The following is a 24,651-nucleotide window of genomic DNA, read 5'->3' on the forward strand; positions in this document are numbered from 1 at the left end:
TGAATTAAAATGAAACGGAATTGACCATCGCTCCCCGCTGCGCGCCGGGCGGGGCTTTTCTGTGCACCCGGGTGGGAGCAGGCTGCCCTCTGGGGACTCTGCTTTTCTAAAGGGCTGGCTGAGGCAGCTGCAGGGGCCTCACTCCAGTCTCAGGCCTGCTGGTGGGTGGCTGGGCTGCTCCTGCCATAGGGGAGGCTGAAGCCCGAGCCATGGGAGGAGCTGCCCCAACTCCATCCCTAGCTCCGGCCCTGTGCGAGCTGGCTACAGGCTGATCCCTGGAGTGGGCAGCGGACTCCGACCCTCAGCCCCATGCGCCAGAGGCTGATGCAGTTACCTTTGGGAGGGGCGGGCCTGGCCCAGGCCCCACCCCTCTACCTTCAGCAGGTGCCCTGTGCACACTGGCGGTGGTTATCCAGCTACCCTCAGCCCCAGGTTCCAGAGACTGACGCCTCCTACGTTAGGGCCACAGCAGGACTCACCCCATCTCCTTACCTGTAGCGGGTGCCTTAGCATCCCTTCAGCACATGCCAGCTCCAGCCCCTTCGGTGTCGGGGGAATCGCCCCCACCTCCCTGCCCTCTGCCCCAGCTTCGCCTGCCAGCCAGTGGATTTCGACATGTGACCGTCTCAGCCCCTCGCCCACGGCTGCTGCCTGGTTCCAGCCAAATGGCCGTTTTCCCCACACTCCGCCTTCAGCAGAAGCCCCGCGACGGCTATTGCCCAGCCAGCAGGCCAGGACCAGGGCCGTGGATCCCGTCTCTGCTGCTCCAGGCTGATGGGCACACGCTCCTCCTCTCCTCAGGACTGGGACCATCATTCCTGCCTCCTACGGCCGGCAGGACCCGGCACGAGGGCCATGTAACTTCACTGTTGTGTGTCCAGACACAGCTGCCAGTTACAGACATCCTGATTCGCTCTTCTCTCCCTGCCTCTCTGTCAAACACAAACACACGTGCACGCTCTCACTCTTGCACACACACCTATTTTGTGGGTGCACACACCTCTCACGCGTGCACACCTCTCTCGTGTGCACGTACTCGCCTCTCTTGCACACACATGCACTCACCTCTTGCACACACACACACACACACACACCTCTCGCACGCACGCACACACATTCACCTCTCTCACGTGTGGACACACACACCTCTCTTTCGTGGACACACACCTCTCTCGTGCGCACACTCATCTCTCTCGTGTGCATACACTCACCTCTCTCTTGTGTGTGCACACTCACCTCTCACACACACACACACTCACCTCTCTTGTGCACATACACGTTCACCTTCTCTCTCTCATGCACACACTCTCATCTTCTCTCTTGTGCAGCCCTGTGTGCGAGGAGGCCTGCTCCTGCTCCCAGCCCCGCTGCGTGGGAGAGGCCAGCTTCCAAACCCCACAGAGCTGCTCCTGGTTATCAGTTAATCGCTTCCCAGTAAGTATAGGCCAGCTAGGGTGATACTTACCAGTTAACCGATTACCCATTCACATGCCTAATCCCTAACTAGCTCAGCTAAGAAAAGGCATGTCCAGGTATCACCATCTCACTGGGCCAGTTTTCCCCAGGACTGTCCTCTCAGCAGCCCAGCTGATATCAACACCTGGGGAGAAGACACTGGGACTGGCTGATGTCAAACCCTTTTTACAGAGGCTGGTCTAAGCTGGTTAGGAACGGCACCAGAGGAGTGGTTTAGGCTTGGTTTGATGTCCCTTTATTGGAGGTGGCGGGGTAAGGTGCCATGTGTATTTCAATCCCCTACAAATCTTCCTGGGATTCCGGTTTCTTCACCAGGTGTTTCTTCTGAGGGCCCTAAAACACAAGTGAAATGGTGGGAATAAGAGATCCCGTTGCCACAAGATGGTGAGTTCAAGATCCATATTACAAGCCTTTTTCACGGGTTCCCTAGAGAGGCAGGAGGCGAGGGGGATGCTGTGGGATTTCTATTCAGATGCGACCCCTTTTTGCTGCCCGGCTTCTGACACTGAGTGTTCATTTCTGTCTCCTGGCTGCTAACGCTCAGCTCTCCCCCGAACGGCAGCAGCTGCCTAGTGTGGTCTCTAGAAACCCTCCTAACCCTTCAGGAATGTGGGCAATGAATTGCCAGGCCCTCACCCAGCAGTTTGCTTAGCTGGGCAGCCCGGAAAGCTGGCTGGTATGGTTTGCTACTGAGCCCGTCAAGGTGGTCTGGTAGCTGGAAAGTGAAATTGACTAGATACTGAGTGGCTCCGATCCTCCCCCAGAGCGTATCAGCATGGCTCCATTGATTTCCACGCTGCGCCGATTTAAATCGGGTTTGGAGCTGGCCGATAGCCTCGTCTGTTTCACGCGTGTTTAACTTCTCTTCAGGTCAGAAGGGCTGACTGTGAAACCCCTTTATGCCACTCTCCGCAGGGCTGGAGGCTGGTGTGTAGGGCTGTAGATTCTGAGTCTGGCTGGAAGGCCGCACGGAAACCCCTTCTGCTCCAAAACTGAGCTCTGGAGTTGTCATGTGCAACATGGCAGGGGATTGTATAGAGAAGTCTCTTGACCCACCCTCATCTACCAGGTCACGTCATGCTGCTATAATGACGATAATCAATGTGATTACGCTACCAAATCAGCTCTTCTGACCTGGAGAGACGTTAAACACACATGAAACAGACGAGTCTATCGGCCAGCTCCAAACCCGATTTAAATCGGTGCAGCGTGGAAGTCAATGGAGCCATGCTGATACACTCTGGGGGAAGATCCGATCCACTCAGTATCTAGTCAATTGCACTTTCCAGCTGATCCCACAGCACCAGGTGGTAGCAGTTGGGCTGCAAAGGGAATATCTGTCTGTGTGAGAGTTTGGGGGTATTTTTGGTTTATAAACATGCTTCCATTGGGATGTTTAAAATGTATCTGATTTGGGTATTTACCAGCTTATTCACACAACATCCCAACCATGAGGCCAAATCTAGCCTGACCTTTAAAAAAATTAAACCTTTAAGGCAATCCAACCCAATCAAAGAAATGTACCATTGGGAATGAAAGGCACCATATGGCCAACAGGAAGCTGCCAATTTAGCAGCTTGCTGAAAGCATTCCATTGTGAGTGGGGACTGGTTGACCAGATGGTATATTATTTGCTGGGTTTGGCTGGCTTGTGTGACTTTCACAACCATCCTGTTCCCTCTTTAGTATGGTTTCTGGCTGCCGAACTGCCTCTTGTGCATGGCAGTCCTGTGTGTTCATTTGGTGGTCCTTGTTTTCTGGATCAGTCCATAGCTAGTGTTAATCAGCGTAGCTCCCTTGGAATTGAGGGACCGAGGTTAATTCGCACCAGCTGAGAACCCAGCCCTCAGACTGTAAAGCCAGCGGAGACTTAACTCACCATGAAAGCTCTCTTCTCTTGAGCAGTCTGGAAGCAGCCGTGGCCAAACTTGGAAGTGGTGTCAATGAATTTCAGTTCGATGGGTTCCATGGCCCGTCGACTGCTGTGGACCAGCAGGGACTGGAGAGGAAAAGTCACCAAACATTAGCCTTACATTTAACCAGAAATCTGAAAGCACGCTGTGAGATGGGGAGAGTTAAGCCATGTCACGCATGTCCGTTAGCTAATCCCTCCAGCAATAGAGGCTTCCTCCCAGAGACACCCAGGCCAGGCCTACACTAAAAGGCAAGGTTGAATCGAGATACGCACCTCCAACTATGTTAATTGCGTAGCTGGAGTCGACGGCCCTTGTTTCAAGTTCCCCTGCCATCTCCACAGCAGGAGGCCGATGGAAGTAAACACTCCTGCCAGCTTTCCTTATTCCTCACAGAAGCAGCAGTACCGACCGCCAACAACTCTGAGTTTGATTTAGCATGTCTTAACTAGACTCTCTAAATCGAACTCCAGAAGATCGATCACGGCAGTTCAGCTCTTCCGTTTAGTGTAGACATGGCTCTAGAGTAGCACAACTTTAAGTGCCGTTGTCTCTCAGTTCCCACTTGGAACTGAAACAAAGAGCACGGGTCCTTAGAGCATTTTGCCTCATTCGTGATCAGTGTTGTGGCCAAGTTTCCATTTCCCTGCCCCATGAACAGAGACCTCCAGTTCCTAATTCCAGTAGCAGTGTGTGTCAGGACGGCTTCCAGCTAAAACCGTTCCTAAGGTAGAGACAATTGGCTGATCTGAAACTGGAAATACAGTGTCAGCGAGAACGGCCTGGCAACTCTATTCAACCTCTCCGGGAAATGGCCCCCTTGCAAATCACTGCAAAGTCAGCTCCTTCCGTACTCATGCAGAGCCTCGGCACTTACTTTCGGGGGGGGGGGCGGAGGAGGAGGAGTTACCTTTCTGAGAGTGAGCACGCGTTTCTTCGTGCCCACGACGCAGCCCTTCAGCATGATGAAATCGTTGTTAACTGCACCATAGCGAGGAAATCCACCCTGCGGGCAAAGGCAGCGGTGAGGCTAACGGATAAGCATCAGCAAGTGACATTTTCTCTAGGAAAGTGGGGGGGTTATTTCGTTGTTACTAATAATCCCCATTATGAACTAACAATACGCGTTGCCCTGGTCTTTCACCCAGCAGCCTGCCCGTGAGATCTATGGATATTATTGGCCTCATTGTCCACTTGGGCAAATTGTAGAAGAGGCTGCTAATTTTGGTTCAAAGCCTTTTTTTTTTAATGGGAAATTGACTTTTTGTCAAAACTGACATTTCCGACTTTGAGGAGATTTTTCTGGGGTTTTGCTGAAAAATCAAAAGCCCAGAGGGCACTAAACACCAGCTGAAAACGTCTTGTTTTTTTGGGTGTGGAAAAGCAGATGTTTGCAGCTTTTGGTTACTAAAATCAAAACAAAAAAAGGAAAGGAATCACAATTTGCTGTGGCCAGAACAAATAGTTCCAAACCAGCTCTTCCCCAACAGGCCCCTTAAGTGACTTGCCCAGGGCTACGTCTCTAGTCAGTGGCAGAATCAGGAACAGAGTCCCAGTTCCAGCCCCACCACTTTCTGTTTCCTTAGCCCTTTTACCAGCGGCGTGATCGTCTTCTCGGTGACGTCGTAGTTCGTGGAGGCATTGTTCTTCACCACTTTGCCGTCTTCTACATGGATCCCGCGGCCGAGACGGTAAATCTGGGAGACGGCCCAGACGAAATGGAGTCAACGGCTTTAAGCCACAGTTACAAACAAAGCTTCACAAACTGAGCACAAGGTCTAGAGATGTCCGATTGGGGAAAAATTCACGAGCTCATCTCAGATGCGAGCGGGCAGTGAGTAGAGTACGTCCCCACCCCTAGGCACAGGAGAAAGACCACCGTGCTGATTTCTCCTCCAGCCGGGGGGTTCCTGGACCTCCCACTCTGCCCCAGGCCTGCCGTTGCTCCACCCCTTCTCCCAAGCCTCTCCCCCGCCATGTTCCATCCCAGCTTGGCCCTCCCCACCTCTGTCCCACCCCTTCTCCCAAAGCCCTGTCCCTGCCCCAATCCCACCCTCTCCAAGCGTGCCCCATCCCTGCTCCTCCCTCACTCCTGGAGCTTCCTGTACACCACGAATCAGCTGTTTGTGGTATTCCAGAAGCATTGGGAGGGCGGGGGAGAGGTAGGTCAGCAGGGCTGCTGGTGTGTGGAGGGAGGGGGGGATCTTGGCACCTATGGGTGCTCCAGCCCCACAGCACCCACGGAGCTGACGCCTAGGCATGCATCATCTCTGTCTGCACAGTGCCTCGCGCTGGTTGGTGACTCGGGCTTCTAGGCGCTATGATAAAATCACACCAAACCAAGCCCTACAGGCCCTCCTGCCCTGAAACGACCGGCCTGGCTGCGAGCTGCTCGGAGGAGGGAAGGGGGCTCGGAAGAAGCTGCGCCAGGCCTGGGCGGTGTCGCGGTGGTGCCTCACCTTCTTGTTAAGCTCCGTGCGATGGTGGTAGCCCTTCTGGCCAGCCCGGGCAATGGAGTAGCCCACGCGGGCCGGGTGCCAGGCTCCAATGCAGGCCACTTTGCGTAAGCCCTTGTGGGTTTTCCTCGGGAGCTTCTTGGCATGCCAGCGGCTGGTCACCCCTAGGGACGCAGCACAGGCCGACTGTCAGAGGAGCCAGGTGGGAGGAGGGGGGGCTGCTTCCAAGCTAGAAATCAGGGCACATGCCTGTGGGGTTTGTCTCACGCTGCATCTCAGGCAACGAGACGACGGTGTGTCGGACGGAAGCAAACAGCCCTTCTCGGAGTCAGGGGCCCAGGGACAAACCCAGACTCGCTTTGCATTCGCCTGACTGCACTGGAGTGCGTCTCCCGCACACACTGGCTTTGCCAGTGCCAAAATGCCTTTTTGTCCTTATCTTGGGTTCCTCATGTCAGCCGGCCCGGCGCCCCGAGGGCTCCCACCGGAACTAAGCCCATAACTAGCAAGGGGGGATTTTGAACCAGGCACACGGAACCAAATCTGCTAGAAGCAGAGCAGACAGATGGGGAACAATCCTGCACCCCTGGTGGAATGAGCGAGGGGTTCTCAGTCCGGCTGCTGCTCAGCCTGGACATCGAGGACAGCCATCACGACTGGCACCAACGGTCCCTATTTTTGGTCATCACAGCTGTGAGGCTGCGGATGAAACGCGGGAACCGGAAATGAACTCCCCCCTCATCTGCCAGAAGAGGACTCCCAGGTTTGCAGTGTGCGGGGGGGGGGGGGGGGGAGGGTTTGCCTACACTGTCACTGCCTCTACCCAGCTTGCTCTGAGAACAGGCATTTCATTAACACCAAAAACTGGGGGGTTTTTTGTTTGTTTTTTTAAGTACAATCGAAATAAACTGGAGTCTGTTTCCTGGCCTGTAGATGTCACACAAGGTGAAACCTCTACGCATCAATGTTAATTATTCACAATGATGCATGGATTCCTCACTGTGTTAAAATGTTAATTACCATTAACTATTCATTAGGGGGGGTGTCCAGAAGCCATGCCTTGATAATGACAGAATAGTAAACAATTACTACTACTAATAATATTAAATGCTCAGTACTTGTATGGCTTTTTCATCCACAGACCTTGAAGCCCTCGAAATATGCTGCCAGTGTCACTATCCCTGTGCTACAGATGGATAAACTGAGGCACGGAGCGGGCGTGTGAATGGCTCAGGGCCATAGAATGAATTGGTATCAGCGGTGGGATTATAACTCAGGTCTCCTGACACTCAGTCCTGTGCTCATTCCACTCAAAAATTGCCTCTCGCCTGAGCATCATGGAGGCCCCATGGCACAATGCCCATGCAATGTATAAGCAGCCCTTTACCCACCCTCTCCAGAGGATCCATGCCAAGCCAATGACCCTCCACCCGTACCTTTCATCCCGCGCCCCTTGGTCACCCCAATGACGTCAATCATTTCGTTCTGGCTGAAGATGGTGTGCACGGAGACCTGCTTCTCCAGCTTCTCGTGGGCCCAGTCCACCTTGTCAGCCACCGTCCCGCCGTTCAGCTGAATCTCCATCACGTGGGCCTTCTTCTGACGCAGGGGGAGCAGCTTCATCTGCGAGGCAGCGAGGCCAAGGAATGACACCCCGCCCCGTGGATGGGAATGTGCTCCCAGGGGAATGTGCTCCCCTGAGCGCGGGGGGGAGGCGACAGGGCCAGCTCCCCCACTCCCGTTCCTCGTACACCGGTACCCGGGAATGCAGCTGACCCTGTGCGCCGCTCTGCCAGGAGACTGGGGACTGCTGCAGAGTGGCCCACGCAGCCTGTTTGCAGTTCAGTCTGTCTGGGTGTGTCTACACTAGCCACCCTAGTTTGAACAAGTTCGAATTAAAGCTCCTAATTCCAAAACTCCATTGCAGGAGGAGTAACGGTCGTTCGAATTAGGAGCTTTAATTCGAACTACCTAGCCCGTGCCGTGTGTAGCCGCGGGCAGGGAGTTCGAACTACCGGGCATTTAAAAATGGCGGCGCCTGGGAACATGCAAATAAAGCCTGGGAGATTTTAATCCCGGGCTTCATTTGCAAGTTCGAATGACTACATTAGCCTCCCTAGTTCGAACTAGGGTGGCAGTGCAGACATACCCTCTGGCTGTGTCTAGCCTGGCAAGTTTTTCCGGAAAATCGGCCGCATTTCCGGAAAAACTTGCCAGCTGTCTACACTGGCCGCTTGAATTTCCGCAAAAGCACTGACAATCTCACGTAAAATTGTCAGTGCTTTTCTGGAAATACTATGCGGCTCCCGTTCGGGCAAAAGTCTTTTTCCGAAAGACTTTTGCGCAAAAGGGCCAGTGTAGACAGCAGCGATTTGTTTTCCGCAAAAAAGCCCCAATTGCGAAAATGGCGATCAGGGATTTTTTGCGGAAAAGCGCGTCTAGATTGGCCACGGACGCTTTTCTGAAAATGCTTTTAACGGAAAACTTTTCCGTTAAAAGCGTTTTCGGAAAATCATGCCAGTGTAGACGTAGCCTCTGAGTCTAGCGAGTCTCCGCCCAGGTGCTCATAAAGCCCCTCCCAACACACACAGTGCTGTCTCTGCAGCAGAAAAACCGTGGCATTTCAGGGCTTGGCTGCAGATTCCTGGCTGGGGCAGGGGAAGCCGGCACTCACCCACGGAGGAAGAGAGAAGTAAGGTGGCAGCACCTGGCTTCACTCTCCTGCCACCGGCCCAGACAGCAGCTAGAACAGGGCTCAAGGGAGTTGTCTCCAGCCCTTGCAGCTTGGGACCAGTCAGCCCGAGAGAGAGAATGGAACCAAGAGAGGCAAAACCCTAGAGGGTCCCCCAGAAAATCAACCCTCCAGGCTTTGAACTGGCTGTTGTGTGACTGAGGCACACCCAGGGCACACAATTGCTGAGCACACACCCGCACTAAGCCCACACTCGCTAAGGACACACACACACACTTTCACGGCGCACAAATCCCCCACATGTGCACGCATCTACAGGCAGTCCCCGGGTTACGTACAAGATAGGGACTGTAGGTTTGTTCTTAAGTTGAATTTGTATGTAAGTCGGAACTGGTACATATTGTAGGGGAAACTCTAGCCAAACATTTCTCCAGAGCTCAGTTTTATTCTCCCACACCTCACTTCCCTCAGTCCTTTATTCTCAAGCTGAGGTGTCTGATGAGAAAAGCCGCTCTGCGTCTCCCTGGTCTGCTGTGGGGGCGGGGTGCTAGCTTCGTGTCTCCCTAGTCTGCTGGGGGGAAGCAGCTAGTGCGGGGTTGCCTCACCCCGTTTGTAAGTAGGGATCCGATGTAAGTTGGATCCATGCAACCAGGGGACTGCCTGTATATCTGAACATGCCCGCACACAGCATAAATGTGCACACACGTTCTTACTAGCACAACCTCTACCCATGCACTGAACACACCCGTAGCCTACATATGCACCTAAATGTACCTGTAAAGCCATTCTGCCATAGGGGGGATTGAACCTGCGACCTTAGGGGCTAACGCCATGTGCCTCTACCACATGAGCTAAAAACTGGCTCTCTCGGGCTGTATAGCAAACGTCACTCTCTCTTGCCAGTGCTTGCTGTGCCTCTCGGTCACACACCCACCCTTTCACACTCGCCGAGTGCAAGCACAGGCATTCTCACTGACCCGCACAGCAGGTATGGGTGCATGCATTAGCACACACTGGCTATGTCTACACTGGCGGGTTCTTGCACAAGAACCCGCAGAGCGTCCACACTGCCCGCCTGCGCTTGCGCAAGAAGATTTACGGTAGGGTGTCGGAAGAGAGGGCTTTATGCGCAAAGGGCTATGCTCTTTTCTAATAGGTGGAAGTACACGCAGAGACCTGGCAAGCCGCTCCCTGCAGCCCGGCACCGGGTTATTTTTACCCCATCACCTGACACCAGTTGCTAATTTGAGAGCTAACCAGCGGGCCCTGCAGGCTGCCAGGGTTACCCCGGCCACAGAGGGGGCTGGGAGCATGGCCTGCTCCCTCCCAACAAGCCTGGCGCTGCCCACTGCAAGATGTGGGGCTGCTCCAGCGCCCTGAGTAGCAGCAGGTGCTAAATCCCCCGGCCCAAGGCACCCTTAGCAGTCGGGGTGTCCGTGCCAGGCGCCTGGGCGAACGCCAGTGCAGAGACGTGCACGGTGCCCATCGGGTTCCCCTGGCACTTTCAGAGGGGCACGGCTGCTCTTTGGTAAGGGGCTGTGACGATCAGCATGCACCTCCTGCAGCGGGCATATACGGCGGGGGAAGGGGGCAACTTGCAGCTGTGCCCCCCATCCTGTCCCATCCCGTCCCGTCCGCCCTCCTCCCCCACATGCCTCTGGCGCACTGGGCACCGGCGCCCTGCCCTTCCTAGGCCTCCCCCCCAGCACTTTTGGAGCACTGTGAATCTGCTGATTCACGTCTCGGCTCCTCCTCCTCCCGCCCAGAGCTGGAACACAGCCAATTGGCCGTGGGCGGCTGTTCCAGCTCTGGGAGGGAGGGGGAGGAGCCGAGATGCAAATCAGCGGATTCACGGTGCTCCAAAGGTGCTAGGAGGGAGGGGGGAGGCGTAGGAAGGGCATGGCTCCGGTGCCCCAAGAGGCACCGGTGGGAAGGGGGCAGAGTGCAGAACCCCAGTGAGTCGCGGGTTGCTGCGCCCCACTGAGGCGAAGGAGGGCCACTCATGCGGCCCCCCCACTGACATACAGCACCCCCACCCACCCCCGACCTGCCTGCCACGCCAGCCTGCGAGAAGAGGCCTTCTCCTCCTCCCAACCCACAACCCCCCTGCCCTCCCGGTCACCTTTCAGGCTACGTCTACACTACGCGTTTTCTCGACAAAAAAATATGCTAATGAGGGACTCATTTGCATGAGTCACAATCTCATTTGCCTATTTTCTGCCAATCCATTTTTGCGCTAGGGGTTTTTGTGCAAAAACAAGCAATGTGGATATTTCCGTATGCCCAATCCAATCTTGCGGAAAAAGGGGGTTTTGCACAAAAAGAAAACATCCATACTGCTTGTTTTTGTGCAAAAGCCCCTAATGCAAAAACAGATTGGCAGGAAATATGCAAATGAGATCGAGACTCATGCAAATGAGTCCCTCATTAGCATACTTTTTGCCAAGAAAACGTGTTAGTGTAGATGTAGCCTCAGTGACAACACATGCCACAATTCTCCCTTGCTCCCAGCTTCCTAGCCCTCGCCCCACTCAGGAGGGTCACCGGGCGCCCCACGCCCCGTGCGGTCTCTGACCTGGGTGTGCACGATGACTCGAATGACCTTGCAGTACTTCTTCATGGCCGCAAAATCCTTCTCCAGCTGCTTCTTCCCGTCCTTGTCCTGCCACTTTTTGCAGTACTTGGTGAAGGCCTTCTTCTTGCTCTTGTGCCTACGGAGAGGAGCCCGTTAATGATGCTAGAGATGGGAACAACGACGCCCAGAATCACCAAACCGCACTACAATGTGCGTGGCGGGGCTGCTTCAGTGCTGCTGGAACCACCACGCACCCAGGGTTCACTGCCCCCAGCTGAGGCGAGCAAGCGCCATAGACATCAGACCAGTAGAGGGAGCTCAGAGGAGAAAACAGTGAAAGGGCAGGAATGGGCCAACAGAACTTGATATTCTGGCAGAATTTTATATGGAGAATCAGAGAATCAAAGAACTGGAAGGGCCCTCAAGAGGTCATCGAGTCCAGTCCCCTGCCCTCATGGCAGGACCAAGCACTGGCTAGATCATCCCTGATAGATGCCTATTTATCTGCTCTTAAATATCTCCTATGATTGAGAATTCCTAGACAATTTAGTCCAGTGATAGGTAGGAAGTTTTTCCTAATGTCCAACCCAAAACCTTCCTTGCTCCAATTTAAGCCCATTGAATCTTGTCCTGTCATTAGACATTAAAGAGAACACATTTTCCTCCTCCTCCTTATAACAGCCTTGTACTCCTTGTACTCGTGGAATGAGGAGTACAGCTAGTTCGGATTAGGAAGCCTAATCCGAACTAGCTACTCCGTGCCGCGTGTAGCCGCGCGGCACGGGGTTCAAACTAGCCGGGATTTAAAAATGGCGGCGCCCGGCTTATGCAAATGAAGCCCGGGAAATTCAAATCCCGGGCTTCATTTGCAAGTGCGGTATGCCTACATTACCCCGCTAGTTCGAACTAGCGGGGTAGTGTAGACATACCCTGAGATTTGAAGAGTTAGTCTCTAAAATGGTGCCTAAGGACCACAGACCAGATTCTGCTTTAGCTTACGCCAGGGTTGGGATGTTAAATTTTGATTAATCAACTACTCGATTAGTTGATAAGAGGGGAGCGAGCTCACTATCCCTGCTGTGCTTCTGCCTTTGAAATGTAGCAAGAGCCACAGGCGGCTCTGTCATGAATAGGAGCTGCTAAGGACTTACCTGAAGAGTGAGGAAAGGGTTAAGCAATTCTGGAGCTGCACCTGAGAGAGGGGGCTTCCAGCATTCAGCCAATGAAATGCAGATAGGAATTTCAAAAAGAGAGGGTTTTTTCTCTCTCTTCCTTTGTTTTTGAGATCAGAGCAGTTTTTCCCCAGGTAACAGGAAGACGGGCTTTCCCAGGAATGGACTCCTTGAAATGTGTTAGTAGGGAAAAGGTTAGTTAGTCCATCAGGTTTTATTGTTTTCCTTGTTTGCGGGGGTTGGAAATTATGTCTGAGCTGGTTAATTGTTTGTCTCTTTTGTAATTTAAGGATTACAGCCTAGGGATTCTCCCAGAGTCTATTTCACTCCATGGCTGTTTTAACACCCAGTCATTTGCTATGCTTGCAATAGTAGTCTTGGTTTGATGATAAAAGTGTTTTCCTTTTCGTTTTGATTAACGGGTATTGATTGATTTGTGTGTCCTTAAACCTCCGTGCCTACATTACCAGGAGAAGCAGAGCCCCATTGTTCTCTGCAGATTCCCTCTGTTTGTTTTCTCAACTCCAAGCAAAATGGAAGTTGGAATGGGGGGGGAGAGCTTTGCCTTGGGGAAGGGATTCCCAAGTGATCTCTTCCCTGGAAAAAGGGTTTATTTTGTATTTTATTTCATTACACTAAGGTGGTGGCAGCGACCGATCGTCTTCCTTTTGGGTCTCAGGAAAACTGAAACCGGACAAATTCATCTCTGGGAGTTACAGAGACAGGTTCTTACAGAGTTTATTCTGCTAGCTGGCCCTCATTTTTACACTCTGAGTGCCCGATTGGGGAACTGAGCCGTGATTGGCTCTTGCTACATTTCAAAAGGAGAGGCGCAGTGGGGAACCTGCGCAAAGGAGGACTGGAGGAAATGCTGCGCCTCTGCCTTTGAAATGCACAAATCCACAGGTGGCTCTTGCTACATTTCAAAGGCGGAGACGGTGCTGGGAGAACCAGCTTTTAAGCCAGCTCCCCCAGAACCAGCTCCTGCTCCCCCCCCCCAACTTGCTGCCTCTGATATAGAGGCAGCAAGGAGGTGGGGAATGCGAGTAGTCAATTTGACTACCTGATAAGCCTAGGCTTATCGGGTAGATGACTATTCGACTGCTCTTTTACATCCCTACACCAGGGCCAGGCAATCATTTTTTAAGGGGTGGGGAGGGGGCCACTTCACAAATTCCAGAAGTGGTTGCGGGCTGCCCCAGAAGGAGCAGGGCCTCGGGCAAAAATGGGGTGGTCTTTAAATAGCAGGAGCTGAAAGGGCGCACACCTCCCCAGCAGCTCCCAGGTGATGTGTTAGCAGCGAAGCCAGGAGCTTTGAGCCCATTCAACTCCTACTATTTAAAGGGCTCGCACCTTTCTGGCAGCTCCCAAGCATTAGCAGTGAGGCTGGGAGCTGCTGGGAGCTGGATGAAAGTGCTCAGTGAGCCAGATCCGGCCCGCCCACGGCCTCTTGCCCAGGCCTGGCTTACGCTCACGTACAACTGGAATTACTCTGTCGATTCCAATGGAGTTACTTTGGTGAATCGGTTCCAATGATGAGCAGAATCAGGCCCCACCTCCACGGTATTTAATTAACCTGCGGAACTCATTGCCGCATCATGGAGCCCAATAACGCTGCACGATTCTTAAACTAATTTGAAATGTGTGTGTGCACATGCGTATTCACAGTCGCCAGAACTGTCGTGTCGCACAGCGGTGCACAATTAAATAGCTGCTGCCTCTTGCCCCAGAGGTGGCTGCCAATGGGCGAAGGGTTCCAAAGTGGAGAGCCTTCTGCGGCTAATGTTGGGGAGGGGGGGAGCAGACATTCTAGAACAGCAACGCTGCTCCAGCGCCCCGTAAACTCACGCGCCAAGAGAGTCTTACCAGTTCTTGTAGAAGCGGCGTCTGCATTCATCACTGAGGTGCTCAGCAAAAATGGTCTTGAAATTTCTCAGGCCCCTGGGGGTCTCTATGTATCCCACAATCCCAACCACCACTAGAGGGGGAGTCTCCACTATCGTCACTGCTTCCACCTCTTCCCTCTTGGACACCTCTGAAAGCAAAGGGAGGAGCAGCAAATTCAATGGGAGTCTCATAGACTTTAAGGTCAGGAGGAACCATTATGATCATCTAGTCCGACCCCCTGCACAGTGCAGGCCACAAAATCTCACCCACCCCTCCTAGAATAATCCTCTCACCTATCTCTCAGATATTGAAGCCTTCAAATACTTTGAAGACCCCAAGATGCAGAGAATCCTCTAGCTGTGATCTGTGCCCCGTGCTACACAGGAAGGCGAAAAACCTCCAGGGCCTCTGCCAATCTACCCTGGAGGAAAATTCCTTCCCGACCCCAAATATGGCGATCAGCTAAACCCTGAGCATGTGGGCAGGACTCACCAGCCAGACACCCAGAAAGTTCTCTGGAGTCGACTGTGCTCTGCAGCAACCAGCACCAGGTTCTTGCAGGGCCGGGAAGCCACGAGTAGCCAGAACTTCTCAATGAATGCGGTGCCCGATGCACCTCCAACGACATCATGTCCCGGCAAAGCCGTGGCGTAGCGAGGGTGTTATGCACCCAGGGGCAAAGGCAAAATTTGTGCCCTACAATCATTTGTTGCAGGAGCATTTTGCAGTCGGTAATTTCACTGTCGCTCCCCCACCAGTCCTTTCCACCCCCCAGCAGTGCACGCCCGTGCCTGTCCCGCTTGCCGGGACACCTCACTGCCCACCCGCGTGGGGGGAGGGGAGGAGTATTGGTGTCTAGATCCCGTCCTCGGAGTCTCCTCTGCAACTTCTTTCCCCGGTGCGGGCCAAGCCCCTCCTGCCGTTGGCGCCCAGCATGAACCACCATATAACTGGCGTGAGGAGGGTGGGAGGTGGGGGGAGGGGAGGGATCCTGGTGGGTGCCGCTTTTTAAAGGGGGCGCAGGACCGTCCGCAACCGGAGAAAGCTGGTTGCATGCGAGCCGTGTGCGTGCGAGGTCCCAGGAGCCAGGGTATAAGTGGGAGGAGGAGGAGGGGAGCATGCAGCAGCACTTGCCAGGGCTGTTCCCACTTTCCACCCCCCTCCTACCCCTCTTCGGCCTGCAGCGTGCGGCGCAATGAGCCACCTGCAGACAGCTGCCACCGAGCGGGTGGAAGGCAGCAGAGACTTGGGGGCCCAGCAGCTGGAGCAAACTCCACAACATCACTTTTGGCAGATAAATTGGCACCCCCCAGTGTTGCACCCAAGAGCAACTCCTGCCCCCCCTCCGCCCGCTACACCACTGCAGCAAAGGCAAACTAACTTAGAGTAGATGAGAGGCCAGCGGCACAGCACTGGAGACCTGCCTTGTCTACAGCCCAGAAAGCAAGTCTACCACTTCCCCCACCCCAATCCTGGGACCACTTGCAGAGTATGAGAGAAGTTACCCCTCCATGGGCCATTCACCGCTTGGCTTCTCTGCCAGCCAGGAGCTAACTAATACCAGCTGCGCTGGTGGCTTACGATACAGGGCAAGAATAACAGTAAGAACCTCTGAACAGCGGCCAGACGCTTTTTGGTCACTGGGGACCTAACTTGGATTTGCAATAGCCGTTTAGAGAGGAAGAGCTCTACAACCTATTTCCAAACCCCAGGAGCTATCCATCCTGGCCAACCATAGGAGACTTTGCCCTCTAATCTTTCCCGGACTCGACCTAGCTGATTCAATCCAAGGTTCTTACTCAGTCCTGGCCTGTGAACCTCTCGCAGGGTGTGCGTCATGCCGGCTTTGTAGCCCAGAAAGGCTGTCATGTGGACTGGTTTGCTGGGATCATCCTTGGGCCAGGTCTTCACCTTCCCTCGGTGACGACGGCTTCTCTTACGAGGGAGGAAGCCAAGGTGGCCATGTCTGGGAGCCGAAAACTTGCGGTGGGACTGGGGGAAAGGCAGGAAACAAAAAGGATTCCATTTTACCTTCAAACCCAGAAGACTCTAGGTCTATCTAATGCTGATTGATAACAGTAGCAATCTTTGGACTTCCGCATGTGCTGGATCGGTACTGTGTAGATTACAGATTTTGGGACAGCAGTTTGTTACATAGGATGTTTAGAAATAAAAAAAGAATTGAATTACTAAAGCTGTAATTGTATCTCGTCCACAGAAACATAGATGGATGGGATGAATAATGTCAAAGTCTTCGAATCAGACGTGAGACAGAAATGTCACAAATTATTTTTCCCTCCTTTCCAGAAACAGAGGGGAAAACTTCCAGTTTATAAATGTAATCCCCATCCTGTGTCCAAGTATTCAAGCCTCTGTGAGAACTGCTGACTAGGATTTGCTAAATAAAACACTGTGACTACAATTGCTCTTCTTTCTGCTAAGAGAACCACAAAGTTTTCCAGATTTGCCCCACTTTGGTCTTCATTGTTATTCTTCAGTTGTGTGACAGCCACACGTAAAGAGTCCGCTCTGGGGTTGTACAGCATTGTGTTTGATCCTGCACAAACCCAGAGTGAAAGCTAGGCCCTGCCTTCCTGTCCTGACAGTCTCATTGAGACAAGTCACCAACAATGGCAGTAACTAACAATGGGAAGATAGGGTGGAGGTGACAAAAGGAAACCATAACAAGAACATGCGCATGTACAGGCCAAATATGAACGTTGTCAAGCAAATTATGAGAATTAACCAGAAAATCATGAATTTGCATGGGGCACCGCAAACCACCATTGGAGGAAGTTGGAGAAATTTTCACAATAGCAGACTGAGGTTAAGAGAATCAGCCCAGCAGCAAAGGGATAAACGTACACACGCTACAACTCCCTTTTGTTTATTCGGGAACGCCAGTATCACGTTTCCCCTTTCCCCTAAACTTATCCTCCAATCCAAAGTGGAACTGCTTGCTGATTTCAAGCCAGTTTCAAATGTGTTAATCTGCCAAATGCGTCTCCCAAAGCCATTAAAAGTTCTAACCCACAAGCGACAAGACAGCAACAGGGAACATTACAGACCATGGGGCGTCTTCGGCACGGGGCAGCGGCACAACGAGGCAGTCACCAAGTGCCTCTACAGTCTAATACCTAAGATGTTTACCAGTCTGAAGACACAAATTTAGCTGCTGGCTTCATGAAACGCTATATTCATTTCATACTCAGCAAATCGGCCAGGCTCTCACTCTAACAACCGCTGGGACGGGGTAAAGGTCAGATGCCAGTGTCTCAATTTACCGCACACGAACGGAGCGTGAATGGAGGGAATTACAATTATTACCTTCAGCACAACGTCCCAAGGCAAAATTCTGACCTCACCTACACTTACACCAGCCTGTCACCTCCCGCTAGATACCTGCATTCCTAAATAACTACCGGCAGAGTTTTTTTTCTCAGGCATGCCTCCCAGGCTGGCATCTCCCCAAGGACATGGGGCTAGGCCAGATCCTCCCCAAGGGGATTTATGATTGCTTTGTAATACTGGGGCTGGGATAAATTCCCCTCCTCAGTAGTGTGATTTCCTGTACTTAGCAGCACTATATTTAGAACGGTCACTAAAGGACAGTTAAAATATTCTGTGTCTATCCCGCTACGTAATATGCCAAATCCCGAGCTCAGACCCCAATCTTGCAATGAGCTCCATGAAGATGGAGCCCTGAGCCCATGCAATGCTCATCACAGGACTAGGGTTTTCAACAGACCAAAAGCATCGATTGCACTAGGTGCGGATAGCACAAGTATCTGAGGGTTCCCTCCTCCCCCTCCAGCACTGTATTGTCTCCTGTACTCTGTTCAGCCCAAATGATGAGGGCTTTCGCTGCTCCACTTGGAGAGACGGTACCACAGGCAGTCCAACAGATCGCAAGCAAGGAAGCATTTCTTTGGCCCTTTCATTTTGCAACACTGACACAGCATCTATTCCACAGCAGTAGCACTTCAAGTGATATTTCATTAGACCTGTCCACAGAGGACATTGGGCAACATTTGTGGTGCGCTTTAGCTCACACAACTCGCTGTGCAGTAAGAAAGAGGTTAAAATCTAACAGTAAAGTAAAATTTAATAGCCCTTGTTTGTTTTACTCATTTTAATTACTTTAGTTGAGGCCTTTCATAGCCATATCCTGCCTATCCAGAGACAAACAGGATCTGACAGGATATATGAGAGTCGGTCAACACTGTTCTGATTTTCAAATAATTTTTGTCGACCTACAAACAGCAGATCACAAGATCCCATCTTTGAGCAGAAGTGGGACATGTTTTGGGGGAGGGAGGGAGAGAATGTAGGTCAGTACTATGTTGGGCTGATATTTGCACTAAGTGATTTGAAAAAGAGAGGCAAATTAACTGTCTCATAGGATGCCACCCAGACTAGCTTTTTGTTGGTTTTTTTGTTACTAGCTTGGCTTGGGGCTGCGTTTGCAGAAAAGCCACTTCAAGCTCAACAGATGCCAGATCTTCTCATGTCTCTATATTTAGTAATAAAAATAAAGCCCCTGTCTGCGGACAAAAAACGACAGGCATCATTACTGGATTAGGTTTAATCCTTTCAAAAATAGCCCCAGCCACGTCTCAGAACAAGTGAATGTCACCACAATATCCAGCTAAAGCATCACTGAAAGTAGTGGGCATGTTGCGGCTATGGTCCCAGGGCCTGATCCTGCCCCCGTTGAGGTCTGAAGGAATTCTGCCCTCGACTTTGATGAAAGCATAACCCTACCCTCACCCCAAGCTACAGTACCACTGACGGGGGTACTTGAACAGGTGGTGGTACCCTATCATAACACACAGGCTGGTGTGTTCGCGGGTGTGTGAATTCAGCGTGCGCTCTCCTGGATGGGATCCAGCAAGGTGCCTGTGTGGGATACCACAGGAGAACTCAGAGGCAGTGGAGACAGCGCTGTGGCTGGGGCAGCAGGACTCCTGGGTTGCACGTCTGGCTCCCAGAGCCAGCAAAGAGGCCAGGACTCCCCAGAGAGAGTCAGCAAATGGTCTGGTAGCACGTAGATGGTATCATGAGCTTTTGTGGGCACAGCCCACTTCTTCAGATGACCGGAGTTATGATTAGAGGATAAGAAAACTCGAAATAAAGAGAAGAGAAGGGGGACGGGGAAAGATGTTCTGTCGCCCACCTCCCTACCTCCATGCATAAAGTATCATGAGAAAGGGTGCTAAACCTGAGTGGATAAAGATCAAAGTCAGTGGATGGATAAGGCAGGAAGGATACCATTCAGAAAGTAGAATAGTGCTAGAGATGCAGCCTTGTTAGTCTGGGGTAGCTGAAACAAAAGACAGGACTGTGCAGCACTTTAAAGACTAACAAGATGGTTTATTAGGTGATGAGCTTTCATGGGCCAGACCCACTTCAGTCTGGCCCATGAAAGCTCATCACCTAATAAACCATCTTTGTTAGTCTTTAAAGTACTGCACAGTCCCGTCTTTTGTTCCATTCAGAAAGTAGTTAGCACCTTCATTGATAAGGGTTCCACCACCCCATCTCTCGATTATGTCCATAATTAATTGAATTGAATTTGCATATGTATTGTAATTCCAAGCTTTCCCTGTGGATTTGACTTGAGAAACTGGCCTGTGACAAGACTGCCACCTTCAGATCTGTGAGATTACGGTGAGGTGAACAGAAATGTTCTGCCACTGGCGTCTGAGTATCTTCTTTCCGTAGATCCAATGTGTGTCCATTGATGCTTTCCCGTAGAGAACGTCTAGTCTGACCAATAATACCTAGATCCAATGTGTGTCCATTGACTCTTTCCGGTAGAGAATGTCCAGCCTGACCCATAATACGTAGATCCGATGTGTGTCCATTGATACTTTCCCATAGAGAAGTCCAGTCTGACCAATAATACGTAGATCCGATGTGTGTCCATTGACGCTTTCCCGTAGAGAACGTCCAGTCTGACCCATAATACGTAGATCCGATGTGTGTCCATTGACACTTTCCCATAGAGAAGTCCAGTCTGACCAATAATACGTAGATCCGACGTGTGTCCATTGACACTTTCCCGTAGAGAAGTCCAGCCTGACCAATAATATGTAGATCCAACGTGTGTCCATTGACTCTTTCCCGTAGAGAACGTCCAGTCTGACCAATAATACGTAGATCCAACGTGTGTCCATTGACTCTTTCCCATAGAGAACGTCCAGTCTGACCAATAATACGTAGATCCAACGTGTGTCCATTGACTCTTTCCCGTAGAGAACGTCCAGTCTGACCAATAATACGTAGATCCAACGTGTGTCCATTGACTTTTTCCCGTAGAGAACGTCCAGTCTGACCAATAATACGTAGATCCAACGTGTGTCCATTGACTCTTTCCCGTAGAGAACATCCAGTCTGACCAATACTACGTAGATCCAACGTGTGTCCATTGACTCTTTCCCATAGAGAATGTCCAGTCTGACCAATAATACGTAGATCCAACGTGTGTCCATTGACTCTTTCCCGTAGAGAACGTCCAGTCTGACCAATAATACGTAGATCCAACGTGTGTCCATTGACTCTTTCCCATAGAGAAGTCCAGTCTGACCAATAATACGTAGATCCAACGTGTGTCCATTGACACTCTCCCGTAGAGAAGTCCAGTCTGACCAATAGATACAGTAGCAGGGCCCTGTTCCCCGCCTCCGGGAGGGAGTCAGAGGCTTGTGGCGTTTGTGCCGTGGGGCCCACAGGGCCAGAGCTGGGGCTGGCAGGAGCCCTGGGGCCGACTCCTGGGGGGGCCAAAGCTCTTTGCAAATGGGGCGTGGGGGGGGGGGACGGTTCCAGGCTCGCCGGGAGGGGGGGGGCAGGGGCTCTGGCCCATTCCAGGCATCTGGGCCCTCCCGGGGCCTGCCGTTTCCATGGGAACGGACCCCCATTTCCAGCCCCCACCCCGCCTTTTGGAAGGCGCGAGGGGTACATGGTGGGGCGGGAACACATTTGAGGGGGGGGGAGGATTGCCCCTCCCCCTCTTTCCAAGCTCTAATATGATCACGTGCTGCAAGCTAACAGCCCTCCCGCAAGGCTCGCTGAGAAAAAGGCCAAGAGCCTCAGGCCGCAACGACGGGAGGAACTACATATCCCAAGATGCATCGGGCTCCGCACATGCGTATTGGGCTGGGACTCGTCCGCCCCGGAAACAAAGACGCTCTCGAAGCGCGGCGCGGCGCCGCTCGGAGTGCGCATGCGTCCCTGTCACCTTTGACCTTTGCCCCCCTCCCAGCCTGTGTAGGGGGCCGCCATCTTGTCCGGGCCGGCGGCGAAGGGGACTCGGGAGCCGTTAGCGCGCCGCGATGCCGGATGACTGGGACCCGGAGGTTTACAAGGCGGCGCCCAGCCGCACCCCCGACCCGGAGCCGCGCACCTCGCTGCCCAACCCGGTCACCATCGTCCAGAGCCTCTACAACCTCAGCGTCGACGCGCCGGTCACCTTCTTCCGAGGTAGCGCCCCCCCCCCCCCCGGCCTGCGGATCGGGCCCCGGGCAGCGCCCCCCCCCCCTCCCCGGCCTGCGGATCGGGCCCCGGGCAGCGCCCCCCCCCCTCCCCGGCCTGCGGATCGGGCCCCGGGCAGCGCCCCCCCCCCCCCCTCCCCGGCCTGCGGATCGGGCCCCGGGCAGCGCCCCCCCCCCCCCCGGCCTGCGGATCGGGCCCCGCTGCCCCCGCCTGGGGGCCCCGCGCCCGTCCATCCCCGTGGGGCCAGGCATGAGCCCGCTGCTCTGCTCTAGACACCCAGTAGGGAGCCGCCCCCGCCGGACCGCTCCTGGGCTCCATCGGCATCGCCCGCTGCTGCCAGGTCCCCGCCGAGCTCCAGGGTTCCCAGCTCTGTGCCCTGGCGGTTCCCGTGTTCTGCCCAGCGCAGGGCTTGGCGCTCTGGGGCGAGTGCCCGGTGGGTGTCCGTGCCGGAGTGGCCCCCCGGGGTTATGCGCTGGGCACTGATTGCGGGAGAGAGATTCCTGCTTCGGGTCACACGAGCAGTGCTGGTCTCCCTTCCCTGGTGTGTTTCCAACTGTGATCCATGCGGTCAGGCTGGTAACCCAGCGAGGGCGGGTAACAGGCCTGGTGCTGGGAGGCTTAAGAGAGCTTAGTGCGGTGGCTACTGTATCTCCTTGTTCTATTTTAAGCATTCTAGTTGTAGTTAATTCTGGAAAGTGAGGGTGGGTGGATGGACAATCACCAGATATTAGTCATTCCTGTCCCGTCAGTGACATATAGGACAGACAGAAGGTAGCTGGTTTACAAGTCACTTTAGGTTATGGAGACAATTTTTGTCAGGTATGCTTTCCATCCTAAGCAAGAACAATGCTGTGCCCAGTAGTTGATTTAATTGGCTCTAGCCAACTCGTGTTTAGCACTGTTTGAAGGAGATCTTGTTTGAAGGTACCTTGAAGATGCATGAATGTGGTGGTTGACTCTTGCAGAATGGATGGAGCGGCAACACGCAAAGAACAGATATTATTACTATCATCGGAACTACCGCCGGGTGCCCGATCTAACTGAGTGCTTGGAGGATGACTACTTATGCTTCTTTGAAGCTGAGGCACAGTGGAAAAGGGATAAGTATGTATATCTACTGAGGATGTTAAGTATCGGGTAACTGACTAATGGAATTGTCGATGCATTTTGCATTGACTAATCGATTAGTCGATAGGGCACCTCTGCCTTTGAAGTATAGCAACAGCCCTAGGGACTAGTCGACTATTCTGTCAGCTATCGGATAAGCATTTGCTTATCAGGTACAGTGAGCCCTCGCTACTTCGCGGTTCGACCATCGCGGATTCACGACTTCGCGGACTTTTTTCATTACAGTACAGTTCTATTATAAAAGAAAATATATCGCGGATTTTCCGGAAATTTCGAAAATAGCCGCGATATATGAAGACCCCAAATACGTAAATATGGTGTCCCTACTTCGCGGATTTTCAGCTATCGCGGTCGGGTTTGGAACCTATCTACCGCGATAAACGAGGGTTCACTGTAGTTGACTAGTCCTTCACATCCCTAATATCTATAGTATAGCTGTAATGATGTTGGAGACTTAATCAATTGAAGAAAGGTCTGTTAGAGAACACTGTTTTTTCCTTGCAGTAGATTGTTTGGGGTTTGTATGCAACTTTCTTCTGAAGCTGCAAACAATGGAATTTTTTCCCATGAAAATTTAGAAGCCTGTGTCTGATTGTCATAGCTTATCACAGTAGAGATTCCACAGAGGTTTCCTCCAGCACCTGTTACACTTTAGGAATCTTATCTTCTGCTCACAAAGCCAACAAGCTTCTGTAAAAACTTTTCAGGTATTGGGCAGTTGCTGGTGTTCATCTATCCCTGACAAAAGTGCCCTTTTCTGCAGTGTGCCTGGACTAGGCTCAGAGTAGAACCCAAAGATCACTACTGAGTCTCCTTCTCTGGGGCTTGATTTTGCTTAGTTTCTACCTTTAATTGTATCCATATTAAATCAGCTGATAAAATGGCCTCTTATTCTATCCAGAATTTAACTTATTACAATATTCTCCAGCTGCAGGAAGCTATTGTCATGCCTACAATCACATTGATCTTTCACACAGGAAAGTTGATGAGGAAATTGTGAAGATAATTCAGGAAAGAATGGGAGCTTGCCAGCAAAGAGAAGGACATAGTTTTGTTCAGAACTGTGCACAGGAGATAAAGCAGTTTGAACAGGTTGCTAAAGCCTATGAAGACAGATGTAAGTAAAACCATCTAAAGCCTCTTTTATTTGAAAAAATGTTCAGGATTGACTTTGACAGGACCTGGGGGGGGGCAGGCACAAGAGAAGAGGATGCTTAATATCCTACCAAATCTAATGATTTGGAGACTAGCACCCTCTCCTCCTGCAAAAGGGAGGGGAGGGGAGGAGAGAGAACCTGGTAATTCCTTTGAGACTTGTAGCTATGCTTTGTTCAGCAGGGGGGAGGGTGGTATTAATCTTTTTTTAGTCCTAAGTGGGATATCAAGCTAAAAGGCCTGAATACTTCACAGCATTTCTTCTAATCTTTAGATGCTGATCTTGGTGCAGCAGGAAATGCTAGAAAATGTTTAATGAAGCAGAAACAGAGAATGATTGCAGAAAGAAAAGCACAGGCACAAGCCGAAGCCTAAGCTCAAACCCTCACCGTGTAATATTTTACGGTCTGAATACCTTAAAATACCAAGTCTGCTCATGTACCTTGATGCTGAAGCTGGAGTTGTATCACATAACTGTACAATTAAAGCATTGCAGAGAACATCTCTGCTAAATAACTACCTTCTAAAATGTGGGATGCCCTCAGTGTTGCTAAGATGAATGTATTGCAGAACTATCACCATTTTTGCTAAGAAATGGGAGCAGAAACATTGGTGGTACCCATCCTTGCACTGCAGAGCACTCTAGCCTTCCTTAATTGGCACATCCATGTCTACTAGAAAGGTGCTGTGGCCATGAATATGG

At 52.1% G+C, this 24,651-nt stretch overlaps 2 protein-coding genes across 2 annotated transcripts; one reads left to right on the plus strand and one right to left on the minus strand.

The window, feature by feature from the left end:
* Positions 1-1,695: 1,695 nt before the first annotated feature.
* Positions 1,696-17,390, minus strand: RPL3L (ribosomal protein L3 like). The gene is made up of 10 exons (XM_006129285.5): positions 17,240-17,390; positions 15,971-16,163; positions 14,151-14,319; positions 11,113-11,248; positions 7,282-7,468; positions 5,849-6,009; positions 4,985-5,086; positions 4,300-4,395; positions 3,356-3,475; positions 1,696-1,809 (listed from the first exon to the last, which is right to left on the minus strand). The coding sequence occupies exons 1-10, from the start codon at positions 17,240-17,242 to the stop codon at positions 1,756-1,758; spliced, it is 1,221 nt and encodes a 406-aa protein (XP_006129347.1). The 5' UTR covers positions 17,243-17,390; the 3' UTR covers positions 1,696-1,755.
* Positions 17,391-21,417: 4,027 nt separating this feature from the next.
* NDUFB10 (NADH:ubiquinone oxidoreductase subunit B10) lies at positions 21,418-24,468 on the plus strand. Its single transcript, XM_075899831.2, has 4 exons — positions 21,418-21,653; positions 22,631-22,769; positions 23,771-23,910; positions 24,223-24,468. Exons 1-4 carry the CDS (start codon positions 21,506-21,508, stop codon positions 24,321-24,323), a joined length of 528 nt encoding a protein of 175 aa, XP_075755946.2. The 5' UTR covers positions 21,418-21,505; the 3' UTR covers positions 24,324-24,468.
* The last annotated feature ends 183 nt before the right edge of the window (positions 24,469-24,651 follow it).

The sequence above is a fragment of the Pelodiscus sinensis genome, chromosome 15, assembly GCF_052426305.1.
Source record: "Pelodiscus sinensis isolate ZL-2025 chromosome 15, ASM5242630v1, whole genome shotgun sequence".
NCBI classification, from domain to species: domain Eukaryota; kingdom Metazoa; phylum Chordata; order Testudines; family Trionychidae; genus Pelodiscus; species Pelodiscus sinensis.